At 34.3% G+C, this 27,553-nt stretch overlaps 1 protein-coding gene and 1 long non-coding RNA gene across 2 annotated transcripts; one reads left to right on the top strand and one right to left on the bottom strand.

Annotated features, from left to right (window-relative positions):
* Positions 1–3: 3 nt before the first annotated feature.
* Positions 4–16,937, bottom strand: shtd (anaphase promoting complex subunit 1). Its single transcript, XM_080151289.1, has 21 exons — positions 16,665–16,937; positions 15,970–16,075; positions 15,492–15,545; positions 15,123–15,221; positions 14,623–14,748; positions 13,935–14,241; positions 13,212–13,378; positions 12,521–12,913; positions 11,941–12,087; positions 11,346–11,458; positions 10,658–10,853; positions 9,382–9,544; positions 8,855–9,074; positions 8,300–8,405; positions 7,361–7,587; positions 6,146–7,148; positions 5,230–5,420; positions 4,796–4,877; positions 4,182–4,287; positions 1,796–3,041; positions 4–1,244 (listed from the first exon to the last, which is right to left on the bottom strand). Exons 1-21 carry the CDS (start codon positions 16,895–16,897, stop codon positions 845–847), a joined length of 5,685 nt encoding a protein of 1,894 aa, XP_080007415.1. The 5' UTR covers positions 16,898–16,937; the 3' UTR covers positions 4–844.
* A 2,650-nt stretch (positions 16,938–19,587) lies between these two features.
* LOC145312125 (uncharacterized) lies at positions 19,588–23,906 on the top strand. Its single transcript, XR_013876909.1, has 4 exons — positions 19,588–19,731; positions 21,238–21,385; positions 22,342–22,416; positions 23,750–23,906. It is a non-coding gene; the product is annotated as an uncharacterized LOC145312125 (long non-coding RNA).
* The last annotated feature ends 3,647 nt before the right edge of the window (positions 23,907–27,553 follow it).

Below are 27,553 nucleotides of genomic sequence, written 5' to 3'. Positions count from 1 at the left end.
TTCTCTGTAATAACAAAAATATCACATTCAGTTGCAAAAGGTAATTTTTTTAATATAATGATTCATGATGTCCATAATCATAATTAACTAACAAAATAACAGACAATTTATTTTAAGAGCATTTGGGGTGTATATTCTGCACAAGATTCATATATTTTCCTCGCTTTTAGTTATTTCCAGCAAGGAAGGGACAAAATGGAAAAATATTTTTAGAAGTCTTTATTTTATTCATAATATCCCCCCTCCCACATAGGTATTCTTTTATTTTATTTTCACCAAGGAGAGGATAAAAATAGAAAAAAAAAAGTTTTTAAATCTCTTAATTTTTACATTTTTTCCCCCAACCACAATTTTTTTATTTCCCCCCCCCCCCCTTCCTTTAGCAGGGTCAACCATGCAGAATATAAACCCCTTCAGTGTCGAACACTGACCCTTAATCCCCCTATTTTAAAAATAAGTGTTAAAAGGGGGAGGGGGGGGGGGGGTCAGTGCACAACAGATATTTTGAGGGAAAGCCCACCAGATAATATTTTATAAATAAAACAGCCAAAGATAAGATCTAATATAAAATTGAGCACACTCCAGGGTTCTTTAGGGATAATACAATCGATGATAAGTTGATGTTCACCCCAAATGATGAATATAATTACCCACTGGAAATCAAAATTTGAAATTTTAAAAAATGGTAGTTAGTACAACCCAATTAAGATTTATTAAGTCACAAAGTTTTGAAGCTAAAGAATAAGGAAATGTGTATTAAAAAAACTTTTGGGACCAGTATAATTTACAGTCCAATGACATTTCCCTTCCTGTCACACTAAAAATCTAATATTGATTTAACTAATCATCTAATAAGCCTATAAAGCGAGGCGGGAGTTGGACTATTTTTCAACTGGCTAATCAACTTGATAGGATTTGCGGATCCACTGCCAACTGCGGACTTAGCCGCCGGCACCAGCGGCACCTGATTCAGTGCCACAAGCGAGGACAGCAGCTGGCGGTCGGTAGGGTCGCCCAGTATCGGCCTAGCTCCGGCAATAAGGTAATCACGCATGCCCGTCACCACATTTGCCTTGCCTGTCTGCTGCTGCTGGTGATATAGACAGGTACGGTCTATATGGAGGCTGGCGCTCTGACATATTGAGATGACCGTTTCAGGTTCCAGGAACTTGTTGTTTGTAGGGATGCGCCGCAGGGCGTGAAGAAAGCGGAGGTAATGGCTGATAAAGCCGGCTTGATGGATTCTAAAAAGAAATTTATTGTTTATAAAAAAAAATATGGATCTTAAGGGATAAGATATAGGGGATAAAATGATATTCATTGCCTTTGACAATTCACGCAACTTTTTTATATTGCAATTACTGGTTCAAAAGTTTAGACACTAATACTTTCAATTTTCAAATCAAGAATTCGTATAAGTACCCAAATTTTGGGTATAGTCCCTTTCGTGGCAACGCCTCTTAAGAGGCGTTTCGTCGTATTTTCACATGGGCTAGAAATAGAGGAAGTCTTTGTGAAAATACGATAAAGCTCCTCTTAAGAGGCGTTGCAACGAAAGGGAACATACCTCCAATTTCTTAAATTGTTTATAAGTCTACCTGAACAATTTGCAAAATATATTTCATGTTTTCTAATGGTATAAAATTACTTGAGGTTCTCATGGAAATAAACAAAAAATACAGACGTTAAATTACCCTGAATATAGATCAAAACATTGGTTGAATAGTTTGGACATTGCTAGTATAATTTACAGGCAAATGTCCCCACCCTCCTTAGATGAAATGAAAATACTTACCCCAAGTTTGATGGAATTGAAATGAGTGACTGAATAAATGGTATAAGCTGTCTTTGTTCTTTAAACAGGCACCAGGCTATCAAACTTTTCAGCTGTCCGGCCCAATCCTGGCAGGTTTCCATCTCCTTCCTGCTGCTAGCGGCCACAGGTAGCGATTCCAGGAAAATCATCTGCTGCCATGATCCACGGGAGAATCCATTTTCCTCCAATATCTTCATTTCCTCCTCACTTAATGACCATACCAAACCTTTGCTGTAGGACAATCCGCATTTCTTAACGAAAAAATCACCGCCAAGGTCCAAGATTAATCTCAGTGTATTCCATGAATTGTCACGTGTCATAATTGTCCTCCAGAAGGATTTGTCGCTGATAGCTATGGATGAGAGGCTGTTCAAATCTGGCAGCAAGGTGGGGCTGGTTAAATTCAGGGCAGGACCGATGTACTGTGGCGTATCCGCGTACTGAACAGCTATTGAGCAGGGGACAACGGCCCCAGTTTCTGTAGATCTCGTAGTCAGCAGCCTAGGCTCAACTCCTAGGACATACAGATGTCTAAATGCTTGCAGATGATATCTGTTGTCATTACTATGAGTTGGAAACTTTGGGAAACAGGATATTATGAGGGCTGCTATTGCTGTGGGTGTCCTTGCCAGCCCATACCTGCCTCCTCCAAGGAAAAGAAATCCAACAGCCATGTGAATTGCCATGTGGCTGCCGTAAGTGACAATAGTAGATGTATGAACACGTGATCTTAAAAACCTACACACACGTAGCACTGATAAATCTCCAGATCCTGCCATAACAATGGCTTGTGATAGGACAAGTGTACAGGTGGTCTGTTCAATCATTGCCTTGCCGGTTAGCTCGGATATTGACCGTTTAGAGATGGCAATAAACTTTTTGATATAATGCTCCAGTGTCTTAAATGCTGATAAGTTCCAGGTACCAGCAAACTTGAGAGCCAACACAAAAGCAGCACCAGAAATAATATTACAATAGGCCTGGTTGATAGTTTCATAGTCCAGATTCTCCATGCCGGGCTCTGGATGATCAGGCGGACGGACCAGGCAGTGGCCGACAATATTGGCTGGCACATGACTCTCCATCCACTCCACGCTAGGGTGGATTTTATTCCACAAGATAAGGCCCTTGGCTAAGGTTCTCAGCATTAAGAAGTCTGGACGGACAAAGTCAAGGAGAAACATTGTATCTGGTGCCTCCATCCAAGATGCTATGTTCTCATTACCTAAAAACAATTCAAATATCTTAATAATACATTATATTGAGGGATCTAAAGGGATAAGACAATGACCGATAAGTTGATGTGATTGTGCAGTGCATCTCCATTGATAATCTTTCAGTGATGCCTCTACTCATGAAAAATTCAAAGAAGAATAAAGAACCATTGTGCGTGGCCTGTGCTCTGGAATTAAGGGATAACAGGCGATGAACATTGATGATACACTAAATTACCCCTTCTTTAGAATACTTTTAGTGATTAAAACGTTTGGACACTAAACTTAATGAAAAAAACAATCAAAATTTAATGAAAGTCCCCAAACTTGATAAGACAACGAATAAGAAAACGTCACTATTTGGGGACTAGTGTAATAAACAGACCATTGTCCACTTCCTCCCTGCATCCTATTACATTGAATAAACATTTAAATTTAGGGAAGAAACATCCACATATTTTTTAAGATAGAAATAGAAGTATTGATATTTTTACGTGTTTTCTAAAACTAAGGATAACTCACTCTGTATGTATTTATATCTATGTCTGTTACAAATAGTCGGTATATTAGATTATCTATAATACAAAGTAGAACGATGTCTGTCTGTCTGTCTGTTTGTTTGTTTGTAGCGAAGGATCTCGCTAACCGCTGAACCGGTCGGGTTCTCTTTAACAGGGTAGATTCTCATATGTCCCGGAAAGGTTTATAACTATTTTGGGGGAGGGTACCACCACTCTCACTAGAGAAATTAATTTTTTTTTTAAATTTCTCAATTTTAGAAAGAGAGTTCAACGAAATACAAACGTCAAACGTAAATTTTTTTTTTACTTTTTCTTTTAAAATCTAAAATAAGAAATTGAATTATTAAATTCGACTCTCTCCTCCTCAAATGCCCCTAGAGGCCTCTAGGGGCGTAGCCGCTAGTAGGTAATAATGTGGTTACTTTAAAATCAGCAAAATCATTACAAAAATTAAATCTTGGCGTTACAAGGTTCGAAATTATGCAAATTATTGATATGCAATTTTCGGATTTTTAATTCTATGTTTTCTTCTTATATAAATTTGTTCGAATTTTCACTGTTAATGAATAGGACAGTGATTTTTTAATCAATACCCAACATTCACTCCATTTTTATTTTGTAAAGGTTTACCTGTATTCCAGTACATAAATCCAAGTGCCAGGGTGGCTCCTGGAGAGGTTATGTCTGTGTTGATACTGTCTCCCTCTTTTATCTGGTCACTCTGACATCTTTCCTGTACAAAATCATTGTTGGATTCCAGAGTATATCAAAGGATAAGACAATTTGCGATAAAATAACATACATCCCAAATGATGATAATCAAAATTAACCCTTGTTTAGATTTAAATTATTTTTTAAAAAGTTTGGACACTACTAGGTTGGTACAAACCAATAAAAGTACCTAAAGTTCTTGAGCCAACAAAGAACACAACGAGGTTATAAAACTTTGGTTACTATTGTAATTTTATTGTCTAATGTCCCAAATAATAAAAACACTAATGGGGGGAAGGGATATGTCCCTATCCTGAGGACCCTGTACCAACTTTTAATTGGGATTTTGAAAATCAACCAATAGCTTCAGAAATATTAACACAGCCAAGTTGCTACAAAAGAGCAGAAAACAATTTGCTAGTATAAGAAAAATGTCACCAACAGGGGGACAGGTAGTTTGTCTGGTTATACAATATACATCTATATTTATAGATTTTTTCCTCCAATCTCCTATTTGAAATGCAACAATCCTGAGTAAGACTTGTATTAAGTTTCGGCCAAGGCCCACCCAGCATATAATTATGAAGTAGATTGGGAAGGTGTAAATCAGCCAGGGTTCCAACTGTTAGTGTCTCTCCCTGTCATAATGCAATACAAAATGAGGTATTTAAAAAAAAAAACTTTAATAAGGCTTCAACAACTTTCCTTTTATGAATTTATTCAAAGCAACATTGTTAAAAATTAATCATAAGAAAAACTACTTTGCATAATAGAAAAAAATACATTTTTTCCTGGTGTTTCATATTTCTATTTTTAATAGAATTAAGGGCAATTTTCTTTTGATACTCCTAGTTTAAACAACTGATAAAGAATGAATAAAAGTAGGTAATCAATGAATGTTTATCAAACTTAGGTAATTTACTGCCCAATGTCCCCTCCCTCCCCATATATTACTCTAAAATTTTATGATGTATTGCATTCCTGGCCCATTGTGATGACCCCTAGCGCCAGGCCAGCAGTCAGGCTGTAGCTCTCCCTGTCCATGGCATTCTCCAGCTCGGGTCCAGGTAGTTTACCCAGTTCCTGGACACACACCTCCACCATGTGCCTGTGCCCAGTGTTGGCATACACCAGACCTACTCCTAACAAACTTGCAACCTGAAAAATACAAATATTAAAAATTTCTATTTGTTATATTTTTGATTTTAATATTACCTTACCATTCCTTTTATTCATGTTTTTTTTATTGGGGGGGGGGGGGGGCCCGGGGGGGGGGGTTGATTTTTGTGACGATTACTCTTGGATTCAGTTCAGCACAAACAAAAAACACACAATCTATAATACAAAGTAGAACGATGTCTGTCTGTCCGTCTGTCTGTCTGTCCCTTAAGATCTCAGTAACTACTGAACCGATCGGATTCTACTCTTCAGGGTATCTACCTATTGGTCCTGTGGTGGTTTTAAGCTATTTTCTTGGGGGGTGGGACACTCCCAACCCCCCAAAAAACCAAAAATTCACCCCCCATTTTTTTTTTTTTTTTTTAAGGAGATTTCCATGGTCCTTTACGATTTTCGCCATAATTTTTTTTTTATCACCTCTTGGGGCAAAGCCCCTAGAGGCTAGGGGCGAAGCCACTAGTCTCTTATAAATTATCACGTAAATGAATCCCTATAAATAGATTTTTATTATTTCTAGGATCCTAAGGGATAAGACAATGAACGCTAAAATAATACTCCCCACTTATGTAAATCATATTCATCGGTAGAAAAGTTAAGACAATGATCAAATCAAGATTTAATAATAAGCCAACGAATGACATAACTTGTTAATACTACTTTTGGTTACAGACAACTGTTCCCTCCCTGTCTGAACATATAATCACCTGAGTATTATGAGAAAGTGGCAACTCCGTGGCTGTTGGTGGCAACAGCGCCTCCAGCTGTGTTGCCAGCTTCTTCGTGACCAACAGATCCATGGTGCCAAGGTGAGAAGCAGCCATACCGATCATCAGCCCAATACTAATGGACTCACTGCCCTTGTTCAGGTAGTCAAAAGCATCCGACTTGCTCAGCTTTGCCAGGTGGCCATTAAGGCCCAAAGCCATGAGAAAACCTGCATGTTCGGTTTCAGCTGAATTTTCGGCACTCCCTGGCCTATTAAAGGCGATCCACACCGAGTCAATATCCGTGGAATCTAAATCGGAGCAAAGTCTAAGTCCGGACGCCACGCCGTTGTGGAAACACGGCCAATGGTCCATGTTTTGTGGGAAGTCAATGTGCGCCAACTCGACCTTTGTTCCTTTCGGCCCCGCCCTTCCAGTCAAGCACAACGGTGGGATGCACAGCATTTCTGTTGGTAGCGGCGACGTTGATCGCAACGCGGCCATGCCCCGGCCGATCGGCAGCGCCATGGTTCGCTCACAAATTCGCTTGAGAAAGTATTCTTTTTCTTCAACAAAATCATGATCTGAAACTTCAGGTCCCTGTTCCAGAGAAATTATGGCCGGCCGACAGGACTGTAATATCCGGCGGGCTTCCATCCGACGCAGGTCTTTGGGCCACCGCAGCCGGGCTACTTCACACTCCAAACCTTCTAAACCATCCGGGGCCTCGTCAATAGAACGTCTGGGTTGGATTCTATTGTCAATGAGATCAACATTTTGAGCCAAGTCATCACGACCGATAATTTCCAGAATATTCTTGCCCCAATTTGGGTTTGGATTGAGCTGACACGTGGACAGGGCTGATATAATAGGCAAGGCAACATTCAGGGGCAGGTTGCCGAGCCGAGTTTTGCACCAGGTGGACTTGCTGATTATTTCAGCAACTGTATGGGAAGCATTTTCGTTTATGTAGACATCAGGTATTGGAGAACCAGGCCGTCCTAATAACCATCAGATGATTAATATTTGTTTGTGTTCAATGGAATAAACATATTGTAGATACATACATTAATTTTAGTGATAATAACTAATAAGTGTGATTTTTCTTAATGTTTGAATTTTTTAATTTATCACACGTGCTCCAAAAACTAACTTTGAGATGGATTACAATTGTCCCCCCCCCCCCTTTTTAAAAATCATTTAATCATCTTTCCTGGTTGAGACACTGGCTTAATAAACTGTTTCATCTCTAAGCTTTGATGCTTAACGCCAGCCGCAAGGACAGATATACATGTAACTGTCAACTTTATGCTGGAATTCAGAGTGCCCAATATGGGGAAAGGACTGACAGACAGACCCTCGCTGATATTAAGCAAGTGGCTGAATACACAGGGCGGTGTGGGGGGTAGAATTGTAGAGTTGCTCAGCTTGCGTATATATTCCTAAAAAGATTTATATTTAGTGAACATGGATAGGTGTATGGAATGTAAATGGATAACTTCATTTAGTGTTTTAAACAAGTTAATATGATCCTTTTCAAGGGCGTCCAAGATTTTTCATTTGGGGGGGGGGGGAAATTCAAAACTCAAATTTTTTAGGGGTTATAATTTATATCATAAAGGGAAGAACGTCCAAGCTATTTAATTTTCTTTTTTTTGGGGGGGGTTAACATTCAAAATAAAAATTCTTTTGTGAGGGGGGGGGGGTAATCACCCCTTTACAACCGCAATCGGACGTCCTTGATCTTTATATGTTTAATTTTTAGAAAATGTAAAATATTGTTTATTTATGTAGATTATCAAAAGAAATACTACGGTATTTGTGATCATATACAAAAATGTGCAATTTGTGATTATAAAGTTACCATTTCAACAAAAATTTCCATTGCCAATAATCAGTTTATATGGATACGTTCTGATATCCTTTTATATAAAGTAGTAAGCTTTTTGTCTGTGGCGAACCGATATGGTTCCCACTTTACAGTAAGGATTCTCATAGGTCCTAAAGGCGGTTTTCATCAATATGTCTGTCTATTAATGAATAATCTACCCTTAACCAAAATTTTAAATATCAAAACGCTGCATTTAGCAGTTCAAAACAGGATACCTAATCAATAGTTTTTATAAAAAAAAGTACCTATTAAAATGAAATTACCTGTCTAATTTGACTGGCAGATTCTGAAGTTTGTAGGAAGCAGTTATCAGGGAAATCTTTCCAGTAATGAAGTTGATACTCGTGCAGCTGCAAATCTGTGGCTAGTCTAAATAACAATGGAGGTGATATAGAAAATTCAGATACCCAATGCAATTAAATAGACCAATAGGAACACAGTGTTTGAACAATCAGACCACACTGTTGGTTCGAAAATATACACATTTCATCCAAATAATATAATAGTTTTACTTTTCAATTCTTGAACATTTAATAACAATGCAAACTTAAATTTTTAACTACATTGGTAATTTAGGTATTTGTTACTATGGCTTCATGGTGAACCTAGAAAATGCCTTGATGAGTATAATCAGAAACTTTTGTCTGTTTCAAAATATCACGTTCAAGGCCTGAGAAAATCTCAAAAACCTCTAAAAATTGGCCGATTCTCAAAAAGCAATAAAAATGGTGGTTTTTCAGTCATTCCTAACTTCTAAGGATAAGAGCAAGATATTTTTAAACGGACAAATCAAATATTTATTACCCAATAATGCTTACCTTGATAAGAGATTAACCAAAAACGGCAGCTCTGAGTATTTAGAGGTATCAAGTTTGAGCTCCTCGTACAGTAGATGAAGAGCCAGGAAGCAGGAGGGCAGGTAGTTGAACAGCTGACAGGTCGAGTCAATCTCTCCAGGTTTGTTATTCTGGCCAACCTTGTAGTCAACACTCTCCTTGACAACGTGGTCCAGTCGCAGGATCTTGGATATGCAGTGACCTAAACAAATAACATGGATGACAACATCTATAAAAGCGAATCTCTGAAACGGTAGGATAAACGAACATTAACACTTGAAGAGTGTCAGAACTGAATAATCAAAATATAAATGAATAAAAATTTAAACAAATTGTAAGTGTATTTGCTGAAAAACTGCTTAAATATAAGATATTGTGTAAGGGCATACTATTAGGACTCGATTATAGAGATGCTTTGCTTATAACTAAGCCAACGAATGAGGGTGGCAGTGTTTTATAAGTGACAATAAAATTTACAATCCAATGTCCCCTACCTCCCTGAATCCTACCTGAAAAAGTATGCTGTGGTGAATGGAGAAGGTACTGCCAGTCTCCGTCCGTGCCTGCCTCTGTTCGCGACCTCTTGGCTCCGGATCCACAGTTGGAGCCGCCGCACCGTCCGTCTCCGCTGGTATTCAGCTCCGGACTCGAACTCAAATCCAGATTTTCAGTCTAAGAATTTGAATATGACATTTTTTATTTCAGTGAGAAGTAGGGAGGAAACATTTGACAATAAATTACGCTGGTACCTAAATTTTTATACCTACCACTTTTTATTCGTTTGCTCAAAAACTTTGAATACTTGTATTGAATTGATATCGGTTATTAACATGTAGAATTAAAACTTTTCCATAGTTTTAAACTGCAGAAAGGGTAATTTTGTTTATCATCGTAAATCGTAGAGATGTAAATCAATTTCTCGTATTCATTCGAAACCGATTATAATCCGGTGGATTTGAACCGGTTCTCATCCATACGAAAAAATTATGTCTAGCATCGTATTATAACCAGTAGGCCGACTCAAGATGCAAAATTTTTTGGCGCGCTATTTTAACCCATTCTATTCATAAATATAAGACTATTGATACCTTTAAAATTGTTCTCAGACTATTTTTTCAGCAATATGTCAAATTCGAATTTCATAAAAAAGGGGAAGGTTCCCCCCTGGGGGTGAAATTTTTTTTTTCTTTCAAACCATGGCTTTATACACCTTCCTGAATTCGTCTTGAAGAGTACATTAAGAATCAAAAAACGTTTTTAAAAAATATTGATCCCAGAAAAAGTTATCCTCAAATAACCGTCAAAATCACCTGATTTTGCTAAAATGGCCAAAATTGTTAGTTTTTTGAGAATAGCTCTTGCTATGATCAAAATATTTTAAAATCGTTTTTTGATCCTTAATGTACTCTTCAAGACGAATTCAGGAAGGTGTATAAAGCCATGGTTTGAAAGAAAAAAAAATTTCACCCCCAGGGGGGAACCTTCCCCTTTTTTATGAAAATCGAATTTGACATATTGCTGAAAAAAAGCTACTAGAACACTTTTTTTGGTATCATTGGTCTTGATATCATAAAAGGAATGGGTTGAAATAGCGCGCCCATTGAATTTCAAAAAAAGTGGTAATTCTGAGTCGGTCTAATAACCAGTTATATACGAATATAAAAATCTCGTTGCTATAAAAATTTGGTTTTAAACTTATAATTGTACATTTTATATCCGCGGAAAGCTGTTTATAATACTATCATATTCTCTTTCTACTGAGTGTCTATCACCCAATTATCCTACCTGATAGCCGCACTTTTCTAGGATGCATTTACAGAAGATATCCCATTCCGCTGCGGGGGACAGTGACGGGCCAGGCGCGTGACGTCTTGTGTACCAGGACCCGTGCAGCTGGCGGCCAAGTTCCAGGGGCATCAGCTCTATCACAAAGTTTAGTGCCTTCCCTACCAGGGAGGTTGATACTTTGGGCAGGGTGACTCTGAAAGTAATGAATATTCATAACAAAGATCCGAAAACCGAAAAAACTACAATTTTATGGAACGCTTGGTAATGGTCCTACCATTCTTTTTACCCTTTTAATTTAAATAGAAAACTATTCGCTATGACACATATGATAAATGCAAAAACTTACAAGTTTAAAATAAATCTTCGGGCAAAATGATTAAAATACTGAAGATTCCCTAATGTTTTAACTCAGACCCATTTTCACTTGAAACATGAATAAACAGACTCTATACCTTGGAGAGGGGGGGATGCACTAGTCCTACAGAATACTATCTATGCGGGACTCCTCTGACCTTAAATTAACCTAACATAACTTAAAAGCATCAAAATACTTCTCTATCAAAACTTTCGTTAGTGATAAAATATACCTACAAATTAAAGAAAAAAAACTGCCAGATATTTTAACTTTTTTTTTACCTTAACAAATAAATAAATCTTTAAAATAATTTGATTTTGAAACCAATACCTTCTCATTTCTCCAGAGTTGTATATGATGGTAACCTGTCTACCCACAGGATCTCGTAGTTCAACTGGCAACACTTGTTTCTTGGACGGCACAGGCGACAGAAATTGCAAGTTCTACAGGTAAAGAAAATTAAATCCTATCTTTAAATTTTGAGAAAAAAATTAATGAACTTTTTGTGGAGAAGTTTGGACATCGAAAGTTTGTATATTTTAATCAAGGTTTATTTTTAAAAATCAAAGTTTTTAAGCTAACAAATGAGATAAAATTAAAACCCAATGTCCTCTTCTTCCTTAATTCCTAATAAACTTTAAGTGATGGAACATTGGACAAACTAGTAATGGAGTTGCTTCGGATAGCCTAGAGACGGCGGCATACACCACGATTCATATTTTGGTGTATCTATGAACCAAATCTTGCTTAATCATGTACAGCATGTTTAAATGGTCAAAATGTCCCTTGCTTTCAGACAACCAACCATTTGATTGCACAAATTTTTTCTGGAAGTCCTAACCGTCCATGGTATTGAGTTGCGCCTGTTTTGTCGCGCATCTGACATAATGAAGCAACTTTTAAATTTAAAAAAAGTAATATGAACCTGTTCATTTTTATTAGTTTTCAAATTGAGAACTTGCTGTTTTCTTCTGAGAATGGGGGTGGAGGTGAAGGAAGTGGATTTTTCAGCGGCCACAAGAAGGGGTGGTGGGACTATGGGTTCACTGTCGAGGGCTAAAGCTCCTATTTCCTAAAAAGCATACAAATTGAAATCCTACTTGCAACAAACTCTATGGTATTGATAAAATACTTATATTTTGAAATTGTACCGAAGTTTAAAATTGATAGGTCAATTATAACATGCCAAAAATAATGCTCATAGCTTCTTTTACTCCTTGTAAGGGAGGTAGGGGACATTCGTCTGTTTATTGTACTAGGCACCAAAGTATTACAGATAGTTACATTTTATTGTTCGTTGGCTTTACAACTTTGGGGAATTTTACTGAATTTTGATTTAATGTTTCACTTATATAGTTGAGAGTCCAAACGTTTAAACCAAAAATTGTAATCTACAGAAAGGGTAATTTTGTGTATCATGATTGGGAATGTACATTATTTTATCGGCCAATGTCTAATCCCTTTAGATCCCTGAAATCTTCCCTTTCACATTTAAAATTTTGTACCTGTGTAAGAACAGTATTGACATTATGGGAGAGAATGGTCTTGCCCACCCTCATGGTGCCACTGTACAGGGTCAGGCAGCCCGAGGCCTCCAGGACCAGCACCATCCGCAGGTCAGGTAAGGGCGCGGCATCCACCACACCAGAGATCTTCTCCACCGACCCGAATATCATCGTGGCCGCCTCGTTGTTGGCAAACTTGAACTTGACGATGCTGAGTTGGTTGTTGGGGAGCAGGAAGCAGAAATAAGATTGGCCCACAGGGTCTTGAGAGATGAACACTTTTTTGGCCATCCCGATGAAAGGCTCTTTGATGTTTGTGTTTGTCTGTTCTGTCCAGATGTGGTCGAAGCAAAGGGATACGGATAATGGTAGTGGGGTAGTATCTCCTCTATCCTAAAAAAAATCTTCATGAACAAACGGACAAAGTGAGTTACAGAACATATTTTTCAATGGTAATATTATAGTAAATCATGAAATCTTTAAATAAAAATAAATACGTATGTCTTTTAAGCATGACCTTCTAAAAGACAGACCAAGTAAGTTGTATACTAGAAACTGGATTTAGTAAGGGGTTTCTTTACAAAAGAAAATCAGCTATCTAGTATCTATATTAAATGGCAACTGAGATATAATAATTATATCTCCCGTTTAAATAACATAATGCTTAACATTAATATTACCAAAATCTTACCTTATCCTCAAACGTATTGTGTATCATGCTATTAGAAATAGTTTGTCCCAGCCTCGCCGACACTTTTGATGAAAAAGATGGAGAAACACCGCATCGGAGCAGTTTTCCCATGGATTGTGGAGAGTTGAGCCTGCTGCCAGGAGCTACGGGGGAACAGGGTCGAGTACCTGTTAAAAAAAAGATTAGTTAAATAGCTTTTTTGTTTGAAATGAAAATTTGTCAAAAAGCATGAAATAAAAAAAAATCAGGGTATTTTAGAGGTCCTTAAGGCTAAACAAATAAAAATCACCACATAATTTTCAAGAAACTGTTCAGTGTTCAATATTCATTTAAAATGGTTTAATTTTTCTGTTTTAAAATTTTTTAAAAGTTTGCTTTTAAAAACTTTTCATTAACTAATATAGGTAGGTATGATTTATTGAATGTCGAATTTAAATAAATATTTTCTGATGATTATTAAGATAACAGAAAACCAAACTTAATATTAAATCTAGAATAGTTATTTCTCGCATCGTATTATAAACAGCTTTCCGTGGATACAAAATGTACAAATATAAAATTAAAACCATTTGTATATTCGTAGAAAACTGGATATAATACGATACTAGACATAATTTTTTCGTATGGATGAGAACCGGACCTAATCCACCGGATATAAATCGGTTTCAAATGAATACGAGAAGAAATTTTTTTCGTAAATTTAGGTTGTAAAGTAATACTTACTTGGAGTGTTAATATTGGAAGTGGGTCGACTACACCTAGAGCTAGGCCCAGGCGTGCTCACCAGCGACGGCGAGGCACTATGAGTAATAGGAGTCACCGAGATGGGCTGCACACCCAACATGCTGCCCGACGTGTTAACAGCCGTCGTTGGTATCGGGGTGTTGGTTCCTGTTGGCGGGCGGGAGGAGGCTGGGACGCCCGGCTCCAGGTCATCTGGAGTGGCGCGGCGCACCCGCCACACGCTGTGACGGTCAGTCATACGGTTGTAGGTTATCACAATTGAAGAATCAACATCCGAAAAAACAATCTAAATATATAAGAATAAATATAAAAGCCTAGATTATCCATCCCTTGATGAAACCAATAAGACAAAGGTGTAAGAAAATCCGACCATATTATTATTTAGAAATTGTACACATTTTTTTCATGTCATTCATGAAATAAGTCCACTATAAATATATCATTAAATCATATGGATCTTAGTCCTTTATTATAATTGTGTCTGATTGACCATCTAGGATAATAATTCTATTAATATGAGAATGAAACATACAAAAAAAAGCGAAGACTGTGCCAATATCTTAGTGGTCGATGTTTCTAGTTTAATAGATGACAGTCTTTTCTGATCTTATAAAACAAATAGGTAATAAGTAATAACTAATAATGTTATTAAATAGAAAATTCAAACCTGTAACGAGGAATCTTTTGGTTCCTCTAAGGTACTATTGGCTTGCTTGAACACAACTCTACTCAAATCATCAAGTGGATGTAGTAAAGCAAATATCACAGGATAAGGTTTCTCTTTATCTCCAACCTGAGCAAATAATCATTATCAACAAGACTGAAAACATCCGAAAAACAGACGGACAAATAAACAGAGTTGCAGTTAGGGTGTGTAATATTGACGTACTTACGTATTCAGACTGGTTTATTAAGATTTTTCGCTTAATACATGGAGCCTAATATTCCCAGGATTTACTATTACAAAAATCAAGGTAATTGGATAAATCTTTTTTATGTAATACAATATATAAAAGTGGACATACGAACTTCCAGGTAATATTTATTGAGTTGCTACGCTTATATAAATATGCCCAAATGTTACAGTATCTTGTAATGTTTTATTAACATACTTTTAAAATATCCGAGAGCTTACCGCCACTGACGGACGGGGAGATTTCTGTTTACCTGTCGCTCCAAGATTAACCCAAACTTTGATTTCCACATGTGCGTGACACCAAACTGCAAGGCAACTATGAATTCATCGCCAGAATCACAATATACCCTGATTATTTATACATTCAAGTTTAAATTAATAACTGTAAAAAAGACAGTATTTCTGTCTGTGTTGTGTATTTAGTTAAGGATAGCACTGATAATGTTCTCTTTTACAGTGAAGCTTTTCATAGGTCCAGGAAAGGTTTAACAATACGAATCCGCTATTTCAATCGCGGATACGGATTTTGGATCCAAAATGGGTTAAAAAATTGGGCGGATTTCGGATTGCCAACCCTAGTTATAAATAAAATCAAATTCAAAGTAACATGAATGTTTCCTTATGGCAGATGAGTTTCTGATACACACAGTATCTATTGGTTCTCCGACTAAATCCTAAATTAAATGTTTCATTGAACAAATATATTCTAAATTAAGTGTTAAAATGTCGACTCCTAAAGACGTGCCCCCCCCCCCCCCCCTCCTCACCCCCAACAATTTAGGTAAAGGTTTCGACAAAAACACAAAATAAGTGGCGGAATAACAGTTTTTGTATTGTAGAATAAAAAATATAACTTTTTTTAAAATTTATCTTAAATACATGATAAAATACCGGCGAGGACAAAAACAAAAACACTTTCTAGAGATTTGAATTATTGGTTAAAAGTTTAGACTCAACTAGTTTGTACAACTTAATCTAAATTCGATAAGTCTTAAGAGTTTTTGAGTCTTAGAATGCAGGTACGCGTTTTAAAACTTTGAGGACGAGTAAAATTACAATTCTATCTTTTAACCAAAAAGACTTTCTCGTGTAAAATACCTTTGATGGTAGAATAAGACGTGGTAAAACACAAGGTCTGTCAGGACTTGTAAAGAATCTGCATCTGACCACTTCCTCGATTTTCTCTCTGGCTGTGTAGCATTTCCTGAAATAAAAGATATTTTAAGAAACCTTTACCTGGAAATTCAAATTCACTGTAGAAATACATTTCATCAACGATAAGTCATTCCCCCTTCCTATACTTGCAATGACCTTTACCATAGTAACCATTATATTATAAGCGTCATAAAGGGGGAGGTAGGTTGTGCTTAAAATTCCGTAAAGGTAGGAGTTTTAAAGTTTAAAAACAGAAGTAGAACGATAATATTCACAAATTATAAATTTATAAAAAAAATTTGTCTATTGGGTTATTCAATAAGGAATACATATATTTAGTGAATATTTATTGTTCTACTACTGTTTTTAAGCCTTATAACTCACAACTTTACGGAATTTAAGCACAACCTACCTCCTCCTTATTGTAAAATTCTCAAAGGTTAAAACTTATCCATATGGACCAGAGACAAACTGATTAAGTAAAGGTTATCAAAGTGCCCCGTAGAAGATCGAATCTAAACGTGTTTTTCCAAAATTTCAAAATGCATAGGGGAGGGGGGATGTTCATCTATAATTATGAGGGAAATCACCTGCACAGCCTCGTCAATACTTTGCATTTCATAATTTTCAGTACGTACCTTGTGTTTCCTCCCGCACTTAAAACAACAATCTTCCCCTTGCAGTACAACTCCTCCTCGGGAGCGGGACCCAGCGAATAAAATTCTGCGTCCGCATCAGCCAACTCAAAGACGGTCTCTTTATGAAGCCGTTGTAGAGATAAGAATTCAGGGTCGGTGTCGGTCGCCGGATGCACGGCCACAACGTGGCGGCCGTGCGGCACAAAATCTACCGTGTTTTCAAATGAGATCATTGTGTTGTTATATTCATTTTCTGAAAAAATATGCGTCTATCCTGTTAAAAAGATTCCAGTATTAAAATATATTTAGAGGAAAAAATCAACCCCCCCCCCCCCCAAAAAAAAAAAACATCTTCCAGCCATTTCCAAGATTATTTTGGGTTCAATATATCAAAAACTCTTGATAAATTCTATACTAAGGAAACAACTTAAAATTCAGCATCAATATTATAAAGGTCATATTTTAAATGCCTTGATCAAAATATTATATAAACTAATTTAATTAAATTAAAACATGAAAGGGAGCAAAAATAACAATAACAAAAAAAACGACAGCCTATGAAGGACAAATAATATGTTGTCACTTTTCCCCTAAGATTATTTTTGAATTCATGATTTTTATCAACATTTAGTTGCAATTACAGCATTTTTCAATATAAATTTTCTTACTATAGATTAATTTTTTAATTTCAGAATAATAGTTAGGTTACTTTTGACCATAAACACTTAAGGAAAAAATATGTAGGAAAAAATGTCCTTTCTTTATAATATAGAAAAAATATTACGCGGAATTCCTTATGCGCACATTTGACTTGGTTTGGTATTTCAAGTATATTGAAATGAATGGAAATTTTCTCTAATGTTTTGCAATGAACGTGATTATTTGTAACTTATAATTTTTATATTTTTACCTTGTTTTTATCTAAAATTCATCTTTTTATCAATTTTAATCTTATTATATTTTCAGATTTTTAAATTTTATTTAAAAGTTTTAATATATTGAATTTTATCATTTAAATGTTATTATCTAGACTCTTTATTAGTTTAGAAATTTTATAAGATATATCTAAATTTTTTATTATTTAGAATATTAACTGAAAATATTATTTGTTTAATTTAGAATTTAAGAACAAATATATCTAGACTCTTTATTAGTTTAGAATATTGATTTGCTTTTATGTTGAATAATTTTAGATTGAGGAGTTACTTTAAAAATATCTAAATTTTTTATTGATTTAGAATTTTGACACATAAATATATCTAAACTCTTTATAGTTTAGAATATTGACTTGTAATTTATAAGATAACTCTTAATGTAGGTATATTTATAAGATATCTAATAGGTTTTATATTACTTTTTATAGTAGTGTAAAGTTTTTAAGAAAAAAGTTTCTTTTTTTATTAAGTAACTTTTAATTTTAGAATTACCACCCGGCTACAGCCTAGTCAATCCAGATCAATTATCTACAGATCAATTTAATAATCTTGTAAATACAGCAGAATTAGAAATAAGTGATCAATTGGGTCATCAAATTACTGGAAACTCAGCTATTTCAAGTGTTCCATCAGTAATCTCGCTACATTTACAGAGCACTAATCCACCATTGCCAACTAAAAGTCAGGAATCTTGTCCACCTCCACCTCCTCCATCAACACAAACAGTTACTGATAACTATTCTTTTGATGGGTTTTATCAAAGTAGTAATGGAGGTTTAAGTAACAGTAATGGAACAAGTCAATTGAGAAGACAAGGTCGTGTTTATCATACTCTAAATTCACAGGATAGATTAATAATAATGTTATTTTGTTCTGTAAAATTAAATTTTATAGTTTTGATCAATGATTTCTATTTTCTTTTAAATATTTAAAAATGAGATAATTTTATTTTATTTTTTTTTTATCTTCTTTAAATAAGTCATACATAAATTAAATAGGTTTTAATCAAAAAGAAAGGAGTTTATATTTTATGTAACTAAGTATTTTATTTACATTTTCATAACATTATTATAAATTTTCAACTAGTCTACTGAAAAAGCTCCTGTTTATTTACCTTCCGGTCCAACCTATCAAAGTTATGCTTGTTCAAGCAGCAATCTTCAATCACAATCAAACAATAGTCATTTCTTAAATTTGCCGTCAAACTCTGTTATTCAAAATACTTCAAATTTTGTTAATAACAACAGAATGAACTATAAAAGATCTGATGTTCTTATGGATACAACAATGTCAGCATCAGAATTCCGAACCATTTTTCCTGATTTAGCTCCAGGTGAAGGTCCAATCCCTGAGTGCTATTTTTACTTAAAGTGATCACGAAGCTGGAAAATAGTTGATATATGTTACAGATTAATGTTTTTTAAGAGTATTTTTAAAAGAATTAAGTCTTATATACTTCACATTTAAAAAATTATCAAAATTTTAAAAAATTAATTTTCACACATTAAAACATTGATGTTTTTTGTGTGTTTTATTATACATATCTTAAAACCTATCTAATTGACAAATGACACTTATTTTTCTTGAAGTTTACTCGTGGATACATAGTAAAATATGTAAGGTTTTGTTACATACATATTAAACTAACCAAAATAGGTTGTATATAGCTTTCTAGGGGTGATTAAAAATTCTCCCGATGATCGTAAAAATATATCCATATATGGAAAAAAATGCCAAATAACATTTTTGATTATGGACCCTGGATTTTCAATTTTTCATTTATTTTAATATTTTTAAAAATATCTACATATCCATAGATATATGATGTTAAAAATCATTTGAAGTCAGTTATTTGCTTTGTAAACATATGATTAAATAATATAACCACTAACAAATTAAATAAATGCAATTAGTTAATATTTTGATAGAATACATAATATTGAGAAATCTCGGCACCATTGAGAAAGGGAGAAGGAAAGCATATTTGTGTGTGTAACAAAACAAAACAAAACAAACGCACAGCTGTAGCCAGCCCAGTCTGTTTGTCGAGTGTAGATTGAAATAATTATGCCTTTAAACATAGATTAAAATGCAAATATGTCAAACAAAGAATAGTAAAATCTTGTTTAAAGGTAATTTTATTATAATATACATAATTTCAAGGGATGCATTTGTTCATTGCTTTTATCTTTTATCAACTTATAAAGATTTATTAAATTAAAAGTATGGAAAATGATCTAATGTGCATCTCAATTACATGGAAAAGTTTGGACACTGCATATTTTTACCAGCCAATAAAGATAATCTTTAAGTACCAAAATTTTTCTTGCAATGAATGAGAGCGTTCTCATCATTTTTTACACATATAATTTACCTGGTAATTTGAGTTATTTGTAATTTGTAATTGTAATTTGTTTATATGTACACTTACTTACGTAACGATTATACCTATAGATGTTATGCGTAAAGATTTTTAAAAGCATAACTTTTCTATAATTAGGGCCCGTCACTGAATCTTATTCTAGACAGGGAGGGAGTGGACATTGGGCTTTTCATTACATTAGTTCCCAAAGTTTTATAACAATGTTTTTCTATTCGTTAGCTCAATCACCTTAGGTAATTTTATTGAATGACTGGTTCAAGTTATATGTCGTTTTAACCACTAATTGTAATCTAAAGAAGAGATAAGGGGGGGGGGGGGTTTAATGCAACCATCTCGTAATCAATGATTAAATGGCACTTAGAATTCGAATTTCAATCTGAAATTTTTCATGAGTAATCCTTGGTCTATTTTCCCTAAATTAAACAAAAAGTTGGAAAAGAAACAGCTGGCGACTCAGCCGTTTAGCCGTTTTTTTTGCCTATTTTCAGGGCAAATTCATCATTAATTACATAGGAATCAACTTTTTAAAACATATTTTCGGTTTAATTCATGTTAAATGATAGCAATAACCATTTTTTAAATTTCTAGTACCAACAGCTACCGGCTAGAAACGTTTGATAAGGTTTTTGAGAGACAAAATGTATGATGTGGAGATAGGTTTCGTGACTAAGATGCTCTTAAGATTGGTAAAAATTGGCTAACTGGCTGAGCCGCCAGCCGTTAGCCGTTACTTTTTCAACTTTTTGTTCGATTTAGGGAAAACAAATCAAAATTCAAATTCTAAGTGCCATTTAATCACTGATTACGAGATGGTTGCATTAACCCCCCCCCCCCCCCCCCCTTTTGTGGATAAGCATTGGAAGGTACATCAATTGATCGGTCATTGCCTTAACCTGTATTCTAGAGGATTTGTACATAAAAATACCAATAGTGGTAATTATTTTTCTCGTATTCATTCGATTCCGGTGGATAGGAACCGGTTCTCATCCATACGAAAAAACTATTTCTAGCATCGTATTATATCCAGTTTTCTACGAATGTATTATATCCAGTTTTCTACGAATATAGAAATGTACAATCATAAGATTTAAACTAGCTTTTTTAGCCGGTGCCTTCAGCACCACGGGGCTAATAAAACTAGTTTTAATCTTATAATTGTACATTCTATATCCGCGGAAAGCCGTTTATAATACGATGCGAGAAATAACTATTCTTAAATTAAGGATTGTTAAGATGAATACTATTTTTTTTATAGGGGACTGATAATACCTAACCCAACTGGTCAATGGGGCCAGACTGTCCAGCTTCAGAGGCATACCATTCAGCTCACTCAACATCAAAAACAGAAGCTGCTAAACATGAACCCGCAAGACAGAAGTCTGTTTATTCAAAAACTGTTAAAGGTTGGTATTAATAAAATTTCTGAATTCAAAATGCTGTTATATATCTGTCAACTTTAACTCTATCGGTTCAGTAGTAAGCAAGATCTTGACAAGATTTTTTTTTCATGAGGGTCATTTTTTCCTTTTACTCAAACCTTCAAAATGGTTAAAACCTTCCTATGACCTTTGCCAAGCTTTACAATAAAGGAGAACTAGAATAGGTTTAGCAGTATACAAGATTCTTTGATACAAACACACACAAAGACCAGTGGCTGTGCCCCTAGCCTCTAGGGGCTTTACATTTGAAGGAGTAGGGAAGGGCAGAAAAACCCTAAAACCATCCCAAGGACTATGTGAAGCCTCCTTGAAAGTATTTATTGACATCTTAAGTTACAGACATAACAAGGATGACAACATCCTTAAAAGCGAAGCACTGAAATGGTAGGACAAACGGACATTAACATTTGTATAGTGTCAGATCTAAATAATCAGAATATAAATGTACAAGAGTCGAACCAAAATTGTAATTAAATTTGTTGAAAAACTACTGGATACAGGATGTTTATGGACATACTTACATTTTTAGGACTTGATTATAGAGTTGTTTTGCTTATAACATTATACTTTGTTGTCCCAGGAATTAATATACCAAAAATCAGATCAATCGGATGATTAGATCACATCAAAATTTGTTGTTAAAAAGTAAAAAAACGACATGTTTAAAATGGATGTACGGGCATTGTGGTAATGATTATTGAGTTGCTACGCTTTCTAAAGCGTACCTAATTACTAAAGGAATCACCATGTAAAGTTTGAAATCGATAGGACAATTCTAACATGCCTAAATTAACGAAAAAAGCTATCCATTACGGACGGACGGACGGACGTACGGACGGACTGGCCCTAATTATAGAAAAGCTTCGCTTTTAAAACTCTTAATACTTTATATAAAAGGATAAATCATTTTAATTTCTTAGGAGCCAGAGGTACAGTTAAGGAAATAAATGCAGATTCAACAACAAAGTATGATGGCTCAGCAACAACAACTACAGGTAAGTTATTAACCAAACCCAATTTTATTAACCAATCACCCTCTTAAAAGCAAAGCTTTTCTATAATCAGGGCCCCGTCCGTAACAGATAGCTCTTTTCGTTAATTTAGGCATGTTATTTAGGCTATTATATCACATAATTTTTATGATCCTTAAACATTATCCTGTATTTAAGCAGTATTTTTAAAAAAAAATTTTCAACTTTTTTACATATATATTCTGATTATTCAGTTCTTACACTCTACAAGTGTAAATGTTTGTTTGTCCTACAGTTTCAGAACTTCGCTTTTATGGATGTTGTCACTCCATTATTTGGTGGGGGGGGGGGGGGGGGGAAGCTAATGATAAATGAATATCATAAAGGGTGAGCAAAAAAAAAATGCGTAGATTTTTAAAATTCAAATTGCGCGGCTTGTGTTAATAGTAGAAAAATGTTACGCATACCATTAGAACCGATAAGAGGTCTATTTTTGGAAATATAAGAACAATTCCTCTGCTACGTATAGTTAGGGAGCTACATGTTAAAATGTCCCAACTGACTTAAAACTTGACTTGCAAGTAAATTTTGGGACATTTTACCACCTAGCTCCTAGATTATTTGTAGCACAGGAACCGTTCTTATATTTCCAATAAATACAGTTCATAGCGGTTCTTACGGTATGCGTAACATTTTTCTACCATTAACACAAGCCGCGCAATTTGAATTTTAAAAATGTACGCACGTCTTTTTGCAAGAATTATTGTCTAATATTTACTAATATACTCGCAAGTCAAGTTTTAAGTCAGTTGGGACATTTTAACACGTAGCTCCCTAACTATACGTAGCAGAGGAATCGTTCTTATATTTCTAAAAAATAGACTTCATAGCGGTTCTAGTGGTATGCGTAACATTTTTCTACTATTAACACAAGCCGCGCAATTTGAATTTTAAAAATCTACGCATTTTTTTGCTCACCCTTTAGGTATATAATAATGATTTTTAACTTTAAAAACATGAAATATCCTTCATTACATAAAAGTATATTAAATTTTATGAATGTTAAGCAAAGGTTAGATTAGCCCCGCTAGATTAGCTAGGAAGAAATTTACCTAGGAGTAATTAAAGAATCTCCATACTCATATTTTTAGTATGGATGAGAGCCGGTTCTTTTCCACAGGATATTAATCGGTTTCTAATAAATATGAGTATATAATTTCCAGTAATTCTAGGCAGTTATTGAATATAACCTTCCCTGGACTTTTTATAAGCTTCGATTTAAAAAGAATCCTTTATCGGTTAGCGAGATCTTTTCAAACAGACATGTATAGAAATCTTCATTATTAATTTTTTTCAGATGTTGAGAAGTTAACAACCCTTGATGAGAACAAGAAAAAGAAATAAAAAAATTAATAATATTTATTGTATTTTTGAAAATTTCGAAAAATAAGAGTTTAAATGTCTTTACTAGGTATTGTTCTAGTTGAAATTAAAATATAAATACTTTTAACAGATTGACTTTTTTTATGATATTTACTTTTTATGATGTATAATTTTAAGTAGTAAAGTTACTCTATAATAAGAAATGTCCATTTTTGTTTAAGGGATTAGTTAACAGTCTTAACAGTTTTACCTCTTGTAAGTACAAGTTCAATGATTTAAAAAAATAAATTTCGTGGAACTATCCCTTTTTTTGATTATTAAATATTTCCTTATGCTGTTTGCTTATTATTATTAGATTTTAGAAGTAGCAAAGCTAATTTATAATTTGTCTGTCCATTACTTCATTGTGGGAATGGGATTTTCTCGCCTGCCATTGAAGTTTCATCAAAAATTTGCAGTGAAGATTCCTTTGACATGTGGAGATAGTTTATACTGTTTTAAAAAGAAACAAAGCGAAGCTTTTCTATATTTAGAGTCACTCCATCTGTTTGTCTGTAATGGTTAGCTCTTTTAATAAATTTAGGTATGTCATAACTGTCCTGTTGATTTAAAACTTTGCATGCTGACTCCTATATCAGTTAGGTACGTTTTAGGAAGCATAAAAACTCTCTAATTGTTACCAGAAAGTCCTTACATGCTGATATAAAACTTTTTTGACAACAACTTTTTTGTGATATAATTACCTATTCTATTTATAAAATTTATAAAAAGACAGGACATAAGCAAGGAATCTGTAATCAAATCCTTAAAATTAAAGTTTGTCCTATCATTTTACCTTGTACTAGCAGCTATGCCTAGAGGCCTCTAGGGGCCCTTGTGGAGAGTTAGGATTAGTCTACCCCCTCCACTAATTTTCATGAAAATTAAAAAAAAATATTTGGTTGGTTGTCATTTTTTCTAGGAGCGATTTATCTTTGGTGGGTGGTAGTACACTCCTCCAAAAAAGTTATAAGCCATCCCAGGACCTACGAGAAGCTAAATTGTAAAGGAGAACCAAATCTGTTCAGTGGTTAGTGAGATCCCTTGCAATAGACAACAAAACCTGACTACTATATGTAATAGGATTCACGAAATTTTGCTAAAAATTTATGTATAATTTATTTCAGATAGGCGAAGCTTTTCTATAATTAGGGTTTGTCCGCCTGTCCATGACAGTAATCTCTGTTCTTCGTTTATCTACTCATGTTAGAATTGTCCTATTGATTTCAAAGTTTGCATGACGATTCCTATAACCGTTAGGTACAATCTAAAAAGCGTAGCAACTATATAATCTTTACTAAAAAGTCTTTATTTTTCACTAAATTCCGTAAAGGTGTGTGTTTTAAGACTTTAAAATAGGAGTAGAACTCTAAAATTTGTTATGACAGTTGCTCTAATATGGTACTATATAAAACTGTAAAGAAATGGCGGCAAAACCTTTGCTGGCGGCAAAAAAAACAGTATGCCCTACAAAATTTTTGTTTCCTTTTTCTTGCTAAATTACCCAAATTTGAATAAGAGAGGGGTAGGTTTCTGGTAGAATCCGTAAAGGTGTGTGTTTTAAGACTTCAAAATAGTAGTAGAACGATAATATTCACAAAGTATGTGTATTTCTTATTGAAGAGAACTATAGACAATTTTTTTTTTTAAAAGTTAACATACATTTTTATCGTTCTACTACTGTTTTTAACTTATAACACATAACCTTAAAGGATTTTACCAGACACCTACCCCTCTCTTTAAGACAATCTTATTATTTTCTAAAATAGCTGACCTTTTATTTGCTCTGGACACTTGTGATTTCTTTGATTTTAATTTTAGAAACATGTCCCAACTCTATCAAATAAAAGTTTGTCACAAATGATTCAAAATTGTCTAATTTGGCGAGAAATGCGGATTTTTTTTTGCAGTTTTCGGCAGGAGTAGTGATTCCACCGCCGTTTTTTTTAAAATCCACTTTAAGCCGCATTATAGCAACTACAATGCCAAATTGAGTTCTACTCCTATTTTAATGTTCTAAAACACACACCTTTACGGAATTCCTCCTTTAGGAAATATTTTGTTTAGTCTTAGCAATTGATGTTCTGTTTAGAAAGTTCTTACAGAGTTATTGTTCGTTTTTCCTTCCTTGTGATTTTTAGAGCTTCACTTTTATGGATGTTCATCCGGCCTTGTTTTCCTATGCTGCTTATGGACATTTTCATCCTTATTATTAACGTCTAATAAGATAGAAGTTGGATAGGTTTAATCCAACATATTAAACTTGACGTATAGAATGTATAGACCAAGAAAATCTTTTCCAAATTAAGTATTTTATTGATCAAAACACAAAAACGCAATATATATGTATATAAAAGGAATTTTAATCTTCACTAAAAATACAAACATAATCAATTACAAAAGCTTAGGGTTTACAAAATTTAAAGGAGTCATTCAATGATATTTTCAGGTGAAATTAAAAGTAAGATCAAATCCATAGAAATTTTGAGAAATTAGTTTTTACTGTAAAGTGTTTTAAAACTTATTTATATATAAGTACTGATATTGTTTCTGGAGATAAAAATTAGATTTAAAAAACTACGATAAAAATAGAACAAAAAAAATATGATGAAAGCCATTTAACATTGCATTAATGTTTTAAATAGATAGAATGACACGAATTACAACATTAATATAAAAAATATAGCAAACATGGGAGACTTAAGAATAAAGAGGTAACATGGAGACTTTAACAAACAAAAACATCTAAAGTGCCACTAGAGGCCTCTAGGGGGCGTAGCCGCTAGTTAATAACATATAGGCTTAACAAAGTAAAAAATGATGATATATTTAGTTTTGCTTAGTTCAATATGTATACATAAATCTCTGCAAAATATCAACCAATATAAGTACATAATACATCTATAACAAATAAATCACAAAAGTTAGTATCAAAGAATTAAATCATCTTTAGTGTAAACTTTTTTTAAAATTTTCAATAACGAAGCTTTTTGTAATGGATAGCTCTTAGCATCTTATAGTTCATTTAGGCATGTAATAATTGTCTTATTGATTGAGAATTGCCATGATGATTCCTTTAACTGTAAGGTATGATTCAGATTATCCTTACCAGAAACATAATATGTCCAATAAAAATATGTAATTTTGGGAACATTTTTTTTGGCAACAATATATGTTTGTGGGCCAAAAAATAGTCTAATGCCATAAACCATATCCAGACTTTTTACAATAATAAAATAGCCAAAAACCATCCCGAGCCCTATAAAAAGCTTTATTGTAAAAAGGACCAAGATTATTTGCTACAAACAAAAAAGCTTATTAATTTAAATAATTATTTTCTGATTTTTGAATTAACAATTCCCATGACAACAAGGTACAGCGTTTTAAGAGGAGGTTCTTTACAGTCCAGTCATAAAAATGTAAGTATGTTCTATACATACAATTAATAACTTGCTCTTAAAGTACTGAAACTGACATATTAATGTTAACGTTTATTTTTGAGCTTCGCTTTTATATATGTTGTCATCCTTGTTTTGTTAAAGGGGGGGGGGGGGAATGTGGTTACTCATGCCACGACATACCAGTAATTTTATTTTGGGTGCTACTCCCTTAGTTTTAGAGATATTTGCAGGGGCGTCCAAGCTTTTTTATTTTGGGGTGGTAAATATTTTGTAAGGAGGGTAATTTGGTTTGGGGGGGGGGGGGAATTAATTGTGCGCGGAGCGTTCCGCAAAATTTA

Source organism: Acartia tonsa, chromosome 2 (genome assembly GCF_053477335.1).
Source record: "Acartia tonsa isolate MP-2025a chromosome 2, ASM5347733v1, whole genome shotgun sequence".
In the NCBI taxonomy this organism is placed as follows: Eukaryota; Metazoa; Arthropoda; class Copepoda; order Calanoida; family Acartiidae; genus Acartia; species Acartia tonsa.
This window is presented reverse-complemented; position numbering and strand designations above follow the sequence as displayed.

Coding starts and splice junctions, on each gene's coding strand:
- shtd (XM_080151289.1), bottom strand. CDS start 16,897: ATGATCTCATTTGAAAACACGGTAGATTTTGTGCCGCACGGCCGCCAC. Junction 15,546..15,969: donor GTCTTATTCTACCATCAAAG/GTATTTTACACG, acceptor CATTTAATTTAG/GATTTAGTCGGAGAACCAAT. Junction 14,242..14,622: donor CAAAAGATTCCTCGTTACAG/GTTTGAATTTTC, acceptor TTATATATTTAG/ATTGTTTTTTCGGATGTTGA.